Here is a 13,370-nt window from a genome sequence, read left to right on the forward strand (position 1 = left end):
CCTGGTCAAACTGAAGCAAGGAATATTTTCAGCTCAGCTTCCAATAGTTCCAAGACTCTTTTCGATTTATGACGCTTGCCCAGGACACTGCGGTTTGATCCATTGCCTTCTTGTTTCATTTTCTTTTCAGCAATCAGAACTAGGCAGGGCCAGGACATGTCTGCTCTCAGCTGGCCATGTCTAGCTGCCACTGTACTTGCCTAAGCCCCTGAGATGCCCTTGACAGCTCCATGGTTATCATCCTTCTGTCTCTAGCTTGACCTCCCTTCAAGACTACACTGCAGCCGGTCTCAGACAATCCCTTTGTAATGTAAACCACTCATTACTTCTTTTCAACCCCTTCCCCCATAGGGTCATTAGCAAAGACTCAATTGTTGGCTCCCTGTCACCACAATCATAGTTAAGTCACTATTGTGTTTCGCCAACAGATTGGCTGCAGTTCCAATTGATACTTTATTATTAATAATTCCTGTCTTACAAACATTATCTTTGTTCCTATACCACTTTGACTGTTGCCATGCAAGATATGTGCTAAATATGTTCTTGATGCTTGATAAATGAATGTACATAAATTAGACCTCTTTACCCAAGAAATTCAAAGGTTCAGGGCAATAATAGGAAAATATTTATAAAAATCATAAGCGAAATTAATGCTTAGCATACAGGCATGCTTATTAAATATCGATTTTCATTTCTTTTTATTGAGGCAACACTGATATATAACAATGTATATGATTTAGTGGGATAAGCTCACAGAATGTCACCACACCACACCCACCACCAAGGCACCCATAACCCTCGACCATAGTGCTCTGGCCTACCCCATCCTTCCCCCTCTAGTAGCCTCAATGCTACAATCACAGTTCTAGGGTTTGTTTTGGTTTAGTTTTGTCTGTTCCTTTGTTTTGTTTCTGTGTGTTTCTATACATGAGTGAAATCATACAGTATTTGGCTTTCTCCTTGAATAAAGGGAAATTATCACACACACACACATACACACACCAGTTTCACTGATATATAATCCTATATCATAGACTTCTCCCATTTAAAGTTCATAATTCATTGACTTCTAGTAGAGTCACAGCTGTGTTACCATTACTGCAATCAATATTTGAATATTTTCAAGTGGTATTTCTTGAGGGCAAGAAACAAATTGTATATCAAAATAATCTAAATACTCCTCCATAGAGCCAGGCGAAAATACCCCACAACACATAGGGGACTATTTCTTATAAAAGATAGTATATATTGGAGATATAAATAAGCTAAAAGGAACTCTGAACCATCATAGAGGACAAATCATGTCCCCTTTGCTCTGTCATTGCTAGTTCCCAGATGTGACTGTCAGATGCAAGACATCCTACTTGGTGGACCACACCTCTCACCAAAGTTTGATTAAAAATGCTTGACGTAGGAAAGTGTGAAGGTGAATTCCTTAGATTATTTTGAAGTCCACACCACAGCTGAAAATGCTTAACCTGAAGCATCTGCAAAAGTCAGAAGTGGGGCCTCCCTGATGGTGCAAGGGGTTAAGCACCGCACTATGAAGTAATCCGCAGCCTCTGCAGCATGAGTTTGATCCCCGGCCAGGGAGCTACCCACATGGCCCAGCAGACTTCTGTCTCTCCCGCTGCTCCCCTCAGCAGTATATTTCAGTAGACCTGCCTGTTCTGCTCCCCACTCTGTCTCTGGTGGGTCCCCTCACCCCCCACACCTCTGGCCTGTACCCCAACTCTCATATGCATAAATAAATAAATTTTTAAAACAAGAGGTGACCGAATTTTCTGTGTGACACAGACACCTGCTCAGGCAGAATGTCTCTAAGACTGGCTGACCATGCAGATGAGGTGGCCATCAGATGGAATTTTGAAGGCTTGGCTGATGGAAGCCACATTTAAGTCCATGTCCAGAAATGAAATTTCAAAACATCCTGTTTCAAAACCCCAAACTCACTAGGTCCCTCATGAAAATCACTATGTACTAACAGCGATGAAGCATCATTAAGACACATAATATAAGACTTAAAAGTTTCTCTTCAAACTTAAAAGACATTTCTCCAAAGAAGAAATGCAAATGGCCAACAGGCATATGAAAAAATGTTCAACATCCCTTATCATCAGGGAAATGCAAATCAAAACAACACTGAGATACCACCTCACACCAGTAAGAATGTCACATATCGGGCCTCCACTGGTGGCGCAGTGGTTGAGCGCTGGGCTGTGAGGCTGCTCGCCTCTGCAGCGCTGGTTCATTCCCCGGCCACTGGCGAGGGTCCCACCAAAAAAAAAAAAAAAAAAAAAGACACATATCAAAAAAACAAGCAACAACAAATGTTGGCGAGGATGTGGTGAAAAAGGAACTCTCCTACATTGCTGAGGGGAGTGCAAACTGGTCCAACCACTATGGAAAACTGTCTGGAGATTCCTCAGTCTACTAAAAATGGAGCTACCATACGACCTGGCAATTCCACTACTAGGGATCTATCTACCCAAAAGGACACAAAAACATTGATTCAAAAGAACACCTGTACAACTATGTTTATTGCAGCACTATTTACAAAAGGTAAAACTTGGAAACAACCCAAATGCCCAAAAATAGATGACTGGATCAAGAAAATGTGGTACATATACACAATGGAATATTATTCAGCAATAAAAAAAGATAAACTCATGCCATTCGCAGCAACGTGGATGGAGCTAGAAGGAATTATGCTCAGTGAAATAAGCCAGAAGGAAAAAGAAAAATTTTGGATGGTTTCACTTACAACAGGAATATAGGGAAACCAAATAAGACATCAGTGTAAAAAAAAATAGTAACAGTGCAAAACAGACAATTATAAATCAGAGACATCCTGCAGGGGAGGAGGAGGGAGAGGGATCAGAGGGCGGGAGGGAGGAGCACAGGGGACTGAGGTGATGGTGCACGGGTGCCTTCCTTCTATTTCCCCATAGAAGGAAATTCTATGGGGACGCAATCTGAGGGTGTGGGGGGGCAAGAAAATATTGTTTAAAAATATAAATAAATAAATAAATAAATAAATAAAAAGTTTCTCTTCAGAGGAAAGAATGTTTTTAGACTAAGTAACTTTTCTCTGTTAAGGCTGCACTGATATGCTAATAGTTTCCATCAATGCTTAAATGGTTTCAGGAAGCACACACACAAAATATAAGATCAGTGTGACAGAGGAAACAGCAGATCCAGATTGCAAAAGTGTCTTAGAAAGGAAACAGCTTAAGATAATAATGGGAGTTACTACTTCCTGTATTAGGAAAATAAAAGCAACAGCAACATTCATCTGAATGAAAGCAAAACTATTCAGCAAAACAAAATTTGCAGACAAAAGGACAGCAACCAGCCTTAATAGAATGACTTAAATTTTATGTTCAGCACTTTGACAACTGGGCAGCATTTTCTGTAATCTTTAATTGTGACATTTAATTTTCTTAGGCTACATCCTATTACTTACACTGTATGTCTATGGAGGTTCAAATAGCTGTGTATATAAAGGGAAATAAAAGTACTCAAAATAATGAAGCATGGTTAAAAGATGCTGAACACACTTGGGTGCATGCTTTTGTTTATATAATGAGTAGCACATGAGGAGTAAAAAGCAGAGACCATAATGTGTACGAACCGTGCAATTCATGTGCATTTGGTACAAGTCTCCCTCACATATATATGTATATATATATATATACACACACACACACACACACACATACACACACACAACACTATTCACCTAGGACCAAAAGGTACTCTTGAACTGTACTGTACAACAAAAAAGTTAGAGTACAATTAGAGAAAAATAATCATAATTAAAATGTGTAATCTCAGTCTTTAAAATCAGATGAAAATTGGACATGGGGAGGCATCACTGTGCCAGGAAGATGGACTCTGGAAATAGATCAAGTGGTGCTGTGACGTGGAAAAGGGTCTTCACCCCTTGGGGAGCATCTGTTTATCCATCAGACAATTTAGGTATTGAGGAGCAAGCATATTTTTCTGGGTTCCTTATGGGGATTAATGCAGATAACAATTCTGTATAGGACCAGACTCACAGTAAGCTCTCAGAACATGTTTTCTTGTCAACTTTTAAAAGAGCTAAAGGAATTGACCACCTGTGAATATGCAGGTGCATCTCTTTTTCTCCTGTACCTAATAAACCTGTTCTTTTAAAAAGTGACCAAAAAAGGGCTGCCCTGGTGGTGCAAGGGGTTAAGCACTGCACTATGAAGCAATCCGCAGGCTCTGCAGCACGAGTTTGATCCCTGGCTGGCCAGGGAGCAACCCACATGGTGCAATAGACCTTTCCTGTCTCGCCTGCTGTTCCCCTCAGCAGTGTATTTCAGTCAGTCTGCCTGTTCTGCTCTCCAGTCTATCTCTGGTGAATCCTCTCACCCCTCTATACTCGCATCTCTGGCCTATATCCCAGCTTTTGTATGCATAAATAAATAAATCTTTAAAAAAATAAAATGTGAAAAAAAGAGCTAAAAGGAATTAATGTCTGAAAGACTCACTTGTATTAGGTACTGCACTCCATGTTCTACACAGCTCACAAAACCAAGATACATTTTGTGTGTCTCTGACTTCCTGACAGGGAATTGAAGACCCAGAGAGTTGTAGTAACTTGCTAAAGGCCACTCAACCACTACCAGGTAGAAGCAATATATGAATCCAACATTTCCAACATTTTATAATGAATTAAGAAATAGTACTGAAGAGCCAAGCCCAGAATAATTATTTAACTGCCTTTTCATACAAAGTACCGAGGAGATCAAAATAATCTTCCAAACTCTAAAGGAAGGGTCACAGGTTCCCAAGTATCTGAGGGACTGACATATAAAGCATGGTTTTCACCTACAAGCAAACACTTTACATTGTTATTTTTTAAAGACATTTATTTATTTATGCATACATGAACTGGGGTACAGGCCAGAGGTGTGGTGAGTGAGAGGATGCACCAGAGACAGAGTAGGGAACAGAATAGGCAGATTGACTGAAATACACTGCTGAGGGGAGCAGCGGGAGAGACAGGAGAGGTTTGCTGCGCCATGTAGGTAGCTCCCTGGATGGCGATGGAACTCGTGCTGCAGTGGCTGTGGATAGCTTCATAGATTGTGTCTTAATCCCCTGCACCACCAGGGAGGCCCTACATTGTTATTTTTAATGGAAAGCTTATAGCTGTACTTTTTAAGTTAGCACTTGTGCTTTCTCCTGCCTTCCTGCCTCACAGCCAGAAGTGCCACCTGTAAGAAGTGCCACATGCCTGAGTGCAAAAAGCATGAGTGTCCCCGTGCCCAGAACTATGGCACACTGGGCATTTGGCCTTGGGCACATTTCTAGACTTCTCTGGGCTTCAGTTTCCTCACTTGAAACATGGAAACAAGAATAAGTATGCCCCACTTCCCAGGTTATTTTGAGGATTAACTAAAATATATGTACTTCCTATATGTCAGTGCTGAGCCTACAGTATTGCTAATTAAAATAACCAACCTTGGTGCACAGGTGTCCTGAATACCCTGCCAAACTCTCCACAACATGATCTGACCTCGTCCTTACAGAGCACCGGGTATAAAGGAACTACCCACATAATGACAGCATTTTTTTCTTTCCTGTCAAGGAAGAGCTAGGGGATGAGAAGGGTGGGAGAGGGAGATGAAGGACAACCTCGCTGTTCTTAGAAGGCCTGATCTTAGCTGCTTGGAAAACAAATGCCAGTCATCAGAAGGGATGGGTGAGCTGAGGACCAGCCACACTTGGATTTGTCCACTTCAGATTTCAGTGGCCAGTCCCTCTACACCCTCTTGTCCCAGGGCCTGGATGAATCCCAGTTTGCATTTTCCAATGATCGGGCTGGAAGCAGCTTGGGAAATAAATTGTTCTGCTAAGTGCCGTGTAAAGTAATGACATTGAGAGAAAACTTGAAAGTCTAAAAGGATATTCTGGATGCTCGCCATGAGTAATTGCCATGTTGGGACTGGCAACTAAAAGAGCATTGCAGAGATATTTACTCAATTTTCATAAAAACTATTATGGCTTTATTTTCAAAGCAAGTAACTACAGAGCCATGTGGCTTGTCGGTAAATGTTCAAGTGATTAACTGAGAAATGTGGAGGTGGGTGGAAGGAGACTGCTAGGCATATGAGTTTGAGAAAAACAAAGTTTAAGACAGCTTTTTTTTTTTTTTTTATTCAGAAAGCTAAAAGTATTCTGTTCTCTAGAATGATGTTCCATACAACAGTGCTAAGTCCTAGACCCCAGAAGAGAAAGGAAGGAACATTAGCACATCTGTTTCGATGGTTATTTTTAAACATGCTCAGAGACAGGTTTTCAAATTCAGATTTTCTTAGAGTTAAAATCTTGGCACAAATCAAGAACCAATTGTGAAGCCAAACTGCATTTTTTAGAAATTAGTCCTGTAGTAGGGGGTTGGGGGTGGGGATGTCCTCCAGCCTTTCTTGCCTACAGGCCTGCCCCACCCTCTCCTATCCCGAGGGAATTACATGGGCCTAGACTGGGGCTTGCAGGGCTGAAGTACAGGTTTCAGAGTGCAGCTGCCAGAGCGTGGAAGTCAAGGAGGGAGTGGGCTGGATTACCCTGGGTGAGGTCTGCCAGACTCAGAGCCCATGACCATTCACAACCCTCCCTGTGAAACTCACTGTAAAATGCCTAATCTAAGATGAAAACAGTGACTAACTAAGAAAGTAATTTAAGTTAAGCTACAGACACTGGCATCCTCTACAAATCCTTCTGCATTGATAGTTATCAATGATGTTCTTCCAGATCCATTATGAAATTCTTGATAAGCCCATTCCTATCACCCTTAGCAGGGGGCTATTGGTGCCACCACCATGGCTGTCACCCCCACTATCACCACCAGCTCAACCACATGGCCTCTACCACCACCACCACCACCACCACCACCACCACCAACTGGCTCCAAAGCAGGTGCTCTTGTATACTTTGCTTTATCATGTAGCCAGAGTGAACACTGGGCTTTCTTTCCCAAAGCACTGGAATGGAGCATGTCACAGTAATATACTATATACTTTGCTACTGGCCATTTTCATTAAATATACTCAGATCTCTTTAAAACTACAAACACAGAGGGATACGCTTTCTCCCCAGCCAGTTCCCAATGTCCTTTTACAAAGGGCCCGATGTCGACTTCTCGATGAAGACTTCATCTCAAGACACAGGCCAGCATGCCAGTTAGGGGAGAAAACGCTCTTGATACAAACAGAATTTTAAGGAAAAAGCCACTTGACTCCTGAGAGCTTTTTTTCCTTTTCCATTAATGCCTGTTCTGGATCTGCAGGGAAATGTGTAAGTAAATGACATCCCAGAAGGATGAAGCAAACGTCACCATATCTAAAGAATGATAATTTAATACTGATATGGTTTTCCTAAAGACACCATTTCATTTAGTTCAAAAAAACTTTAAATTCTCAGTCCAAATTACTTTCTCTAAAAAGGTGACAATGTTTTCAAGATATGATTAGTAACATTTCATCCCTATTGTCAAGTTTGGCTCATTTCTCCCACGTGAAAGATATTCCCAGATGATTTAGAATCATTATAAAATTAACACATTAACGATATCATGCAAAATATATATGTTTAGTAACATTTCAGTGGAGCAATAAGTACCAATTGTTTGAAAATAAGAGATTAGGTGTTTTTTTATTAGAAATATTTAAAAAGATAACTCTCTACATTAAGTTATCATTATTAGATTAAATTTTTTGTAATATTAAATTTCAAAGCTAAAATTTCTATGAAGTAAAAATGCTACAAAACTCTATTTACTATTAAATCAAAATGATGATGGAATATTCCAATAAAAGTAGAATCAATATAACCATATCAGGCATTTGTAAAAAGCAATAGTTCTTGGCACATAAAACATTACCAAAGAGTAATTACAATATGTCAGAATGATCACTTGAATATTTTTCTTCAAGTTGTGGAGACTCAATTCACTTTTATAATAAAATCATTTTGGAAAAGAACTATAGGTATTTTCTAGAGAAACGCTCACTAGAAGTAAAATTTGAACTTCTGGGGCATGAGTTATATCCCTGTAATTCTGCAGCAAAAGACTCTTCCCTCCAAACAGGATGCACTGAGTGTTTAACACATTAATTATCATCCTTCATCAAGCATAAAACTAACAGTCAGGAAATACAGCTGCAATGGCACAATTACCAACACACTTGGAATATACCCTGCAGCAAAGAAAACAAATGGGTTGCTTTTCATTAACAGAGCCTGGCAAACCTCTTGAAAGACAATGTTTTCTTTCCAGCCAGAGTCCCAAAAGGCATTTAAGGGGCCATTTGCTTAGGTAAACCCAGGGAACAAATACATTGTGCAAACATTTGTTTAAATTTCAAAATATCCATTATCAATATACAGTACCATTCAGAAAAAAAAATTATATATGAGTGTGTGTGCATATATATACACTTAAAGATGACTTTATCAAATTAATATTTTTTAGATACAAGGTGCAGCTTTAAAAATTATTAGCGCAAGAGGGTTAGTAAGTCAAATTATATCTTCAGTACCTGATGATGATACAAAGGTACAATGGTTTTTGTTTTCACATTTCATGGCAGACAAAGCAATACAAAAGGTGCCTCTGTTTTATATGATAAGGAGCTGTGTAACTGTGACATTCAGATATGTAAATTTGGGCCCATATAAAGAAAATAAGTTAAGTTGTTAGCTTTAGATTCTGATATAACATGTCACCATTGAAAGCCTAGATGAACAGCATTCTGGAGAGGTAATAACAGAATAGTTTATTTGGTTGATTTCTGAACAGTTAACATTTTTAATATTACTGGAATCTTATTATGCCTTAACAGATATATTACTTCTGAGTTTATATTGTCATTAAATAATAAACTCTTAACTTTAACCATAATTTAAGGAAGGCTCCAGGGATGGAAAAGGCAATGGATAGTTATCTGTCAAAAATATTTGTATTTATGACCTGAACCACTTTTGTCAAACTTTAACTAAATTTTCTGCCCAGAAATCCTTTAACATATCAGCTTGATCTCCTTTGCAGAACAAATATCATGACAAAAGTTAAGAAGCCATTTTTCCTCATCCTAGGAGGCCAGGGAGACACACAAGAAATCCTCCATGCTTCAATTTCATGTTTTCATATTGTACTTACCATGCAATTATCTCAAACCTAAACTTATTTTAAAGTATATTAGGGGTAGGTATCATTCACCTTCCACTTGGCTCATGTGTATTATGTACAGTTGCCTTTCAAAAGGCAGACAAACTTTGAATTGTAGTTATTGTAAAATAAAGTCTGAAGCACATTCATGCCCTAACACCACAAACTCTCTGCTTTATCAAAGAATTATCCATAGGATTCTGCTCAGGCCTGTATAGGAAATGTGAATAGTACACGCTATGATCATTTTAATCAATCTGCTTGGTTAGGGAAATTGCTTCCTAAGGAGCTGAAAGCAGCATCAGTAAATCACAAGGAAGGACGCAGCGCTTGCCAACAACAGGGCATGCTGTGCTCAGGAAGGCTGTGTGCTGTGTGCAGACAAAGGGACATGCCTAAGAAATAAAAGATTCCTCTCCTTAAGTGCTTACAGTCCAGTTGACAGACCAAAAAAGTGTCACTCTGAATGTGATTACCATGTCAGCAAGTGCCAATGATGAAGCAAGTGACCTGCTGATGGGAATAATGAAGAACAAACTCCATGGCCAGATCAGGTACATCACAAGGTGAGTGAATGGTACTTGGGTTCCTTTTGGGACCTTCATTTAAAGGGCCAGGATTTTAGGTTTTTGTCTTGGTACTTTTGTAGATGCAGTAATACTATGAACATCTCAAAATCAAATAGATGTTTCAAGGCAAAAAATAGCTTTTCAATGTTTTTTTCAAGTAAAGTGATGAGACACTGACAAATTGCCTAAAAAACTAGAAGGAATTTTAAGGTGTGCCTTGTAACTAGTTCGTCCCAATCTGGCAACAAAACCCCCACGGTTCTCTCACAAATCTCAAATTTTTTGGAGAACATAAGTCACTTCTTATTTGATATGTATTTACCCTCAGCAGCCATTAGGGAGAAAACTAATTTCACATTCAGTTGCAATACTGAGAATCAGACATTGTGCATTTATTCCTTTTGAGTTGAGACATTGAGTTTAATGCTGCATTTTCAATTGGAAAAGATTATTGAGGTCTTGTGGAAAAATTCAATTCTATATTCGATGGTACTCTCAGAATAAAATGGTATTTGTCAGAAGTAATAATGGAGAAAGGAAAAATACCTTTGCAAGCAAGCATATTTAAATTTAATAATTAAAAAGGGGAGGAAGTGTTTTGACTTTTACGATCATCTCTTTAGCAACAGCAAACAAGTATTTTAAAGGAGCAGGAGCTCATTAGACTCAAGTTCACAACAATTTATCTCCCAGTAACACATATCTCAAGGTTCAACTGGTGTATTTGGGTTGTTGTAACTTATTCTTACATTGAATGCTGATGCATTAAAAAAGACTCTGCTAGAAGACATGGTTCTCTTTTGACATTTGGAATCTGTTGGAATAATGATGCTTACTGCAATAGATATTTTGATAGAAACAAAATTTTACTTTTCATAAAAATTTTTCATGGAATCTCTAGCTTCCATACCTTTAAAGTAGTGAATTCATAGGGCTGATAACCTTTGAAGCTCTCATGGATGGCTGCCATAGTATGAGAAGTTTTCTCCCAAAAATGAAGCAGGGTGGTCTGAAAGAAAGACAGTAAAACTATCAATAATTTGAATGCCTGGTTCTAGTTTAAGGGCTTCACAGAACTGTGCCCATTATTGGCTTTCAGGATTTTCCAAAGTTGATTCCATCTCATTTGGAAGGATTATTGTCCATGTTCCACTTAAACCCTATAGTTTAAACAAACTAGATGCCTTCCCATTTCCTCTAATACTGTTTCCCATGACTTATTCTGTGCCACTACATGGGACTTTGTCACTTTTATCTCTGTACTTGTGTCATCTGATCCAGACTTCAAAAGTCAGGCTTTAACCACTCACAATCCTATCTTTAATAATCTACTATTTTGGTGCTTCCTCAACTGATCCAGTTTCTCCCGCCACAAACCATTACGGACTTCTTAGAACATATTTCTCCCAGCACAGCCTGCTTTGTCCCTGAGATACAGAGAATACAGTCAGATTTTACTGTCTGATTTCTTTCTTAAACTTTAAGTTCCTTGAAGATAAGGAAACGGGCCTATTGATTTTTATACTACCTATAGCAAACTGAGTTTAGCATGTCACACTTAGTAGACTCCAAATAACAATGTTGATAAATACATATGATATCCTGAAAAAATTCAGAGGCCATGGGAAGTCAAACACAGGTTCATTAAATGATGAACGGTAACTATGCCAGTAAAATCAACTGTGCTGAGTGAATTCAGAGGAAGCTTTCTAAAAGGATACAGCATTCAGTCTGGTCCATCAAACATAATGGAATTTGGAATAGCACAAGTTGGGGGTGAGGGGTGGGAGTGAGGGTGGAGGTGGACATGGTGGGGTGGGTAGGGAAAGGTTTCCAAACAGAGGATACCATCTAAGTAAATGCAGAGATGAGAAATCATAGTGTATATACAGGAAACAGCTAATATTCTGTTTGACTAAATTGTAGGACTCTAGAAAGGAAAAATGGGGGAAGTAAATTATGAGAAAAACATTCAGAATTTCATAATGCCCAAACCATACTTTTAATGCAAGCATCTTTTTTTTTTGGTTATCTAAAGGTCATAAGATTCTTGGTTCATTGTAACAAATATCACTTTGTTACCTGGTATGTTGCTAGCATATGAGACAAGAGATTGCATCTGCTTGCTCCAAGAAGATCCACTTTTTGACACACATCCATCTTCAATTTGTCAAAGCTTTTTTTTGCAAGACGAACCTGTGTTTGTACCTATGAAAGTAAAAGGGAAACTCTGAATCACACAAACTATTAACTAGTTAACGTTTTCCAGTGAGTAAATAAAACAACAGGCTTATCTCTTTCTTACTTGAAAATAACTTTGAAAATTCCAGGTACATGAGAAGGTCCTACAACATACCTTCTTTATTGCAAAAGGACCTAAAAGATAGTACTACATATCATGATTTTACACACACTTACCATCCTAATTATATTTTTCTCTGTTGGATTAAAATTTCTCTCAGACATTCATAAACTGACCATAGTGAACCTGGAAAAATGCAGGGTGGAGGAAGTAACTTTGCTCTATTGTTCTCCTCTAGTTCTTTGAAATTGACTTCCCATATACTCTTCACATGTCCCCTAATGTTAACATCTTAACGTTTGTTAAGTATAAGCGTTAAAACTATGACAGTACACTAATGTAATCAATTATAAATGACAGACACCATTTGTATTTCATCTGCTTTTTCATTAATGTCCTTTTTTTTTTGGTCCAGGATCCACTCTAATATAGCACAGAAGGAAATTGTGATACAGCCTAACAAACAATCCCCACAGATAAATTTGTTTTTAAAAGATGTATTTATTGGGCCTCCCTGGTGGCTGTAGCCTCTGCTTCGCGGGTTCAATCCCGGCTGGCAAGAATCCCACATGGCACAGCAGACCTCTCCTGTCTCTCCCGCTGCTTCCATCAGCAGCGTATTTCTTCAGTCTGCCTGTTCTGTTCCCCGCTCTGTCTCCGGTGAATCTTTTCACCCTCCCACCCTGGCCTGTACCCCGGTTCTTGTATAAAAATAAATAAATCTTTAAAAAAAGATGTATTTATTTATATTTGCATAGAAGAATGGGGGTGTAGGGAGAGGTGCAGGGGGTGAGAGGATTCACCAGAGACAGACTGGGGAGCAGAACAGGTGGACTGACTGAAATACAGTGCTGAGGAGAGCAGCAGGTGAAACAGGAGAGGTCTGCTGTGCCATGTGGGTAGGCTCCCTGGCCGGGGATTGAATTCAGGTCATCATGGTTATAGCATTGAGTATAGCATTGAGACTTAATCCTTAGGCCACCCTGGGGGTGAGGGCGGGGGAGGGGGGATTCTTACAGATAAACTTTCAACTATGATGAGTGCATAGGCACACTAGCACCCTTCACCCACTTTCAAGCCATATACTAATTCAGGGATGGAGTGATGGTTAGGGAAAGGTCCAGAAATGTCTATTCCACACGTTATTTGATAATAAAACATAGAGTTTTAAAATTTAATACGGCAACAGCAAAAATGGTGAAGTCATAATTTCCCTTTCCTCTAATCTGAGGCACCACGACATATATTTTAGCAGGAAAAACTAGCCAAATATTAACTTATCTCAAGTAATTCACAT

General features: G+C 39.1%; 1 protein-coding gene across 6 annotated transcripts in view; it reads right to left on the reverse strand.

The window, feature by feature from the left end:
• Positions 1-13,370, reverse strand: part of ICA1 (islet cell autoantigen 1) — a gene marked incomplete at both ends in the record, with an annotated part of 124,573 nt that overhangs the window by 31,597 nt on the left and 79,606 nt on the right. For 5 of the 6 annotated variants that reach the window (XM_084230925.1, XM_084230923.1, XM_084230921.1 and 2 more), the window contains 2 exons: positions 10,682-10,780; positions 11,854-11,979. The exons of the other annotated variant lie outside the window; for it this stretch is intronic. In XM_084230925.1, coding sequence (XP_084087051.1) covers positions 10,682-10,780; positions 11,854-11,979 — 225 coding nt within the window. The remainder of the gene's footprint in view (positions 1-10,681; positions 10,781-11,853; positions 11,980-13,370) is intronic. 6 annotated transcript variants of the gene reach the window in all.

This window comes from Talpa europaea (assembly GCF_964194135.1).
Source record: "Talpa europaea genome assembly, chromosome: 3".
In the NCBI taxonomy this organism is placed as follows: Eukaryota; Metazoa; Chordata; class Mammalia; order Eulipotyphla; family Talpidae; genus Talpa; species Talpa europaea.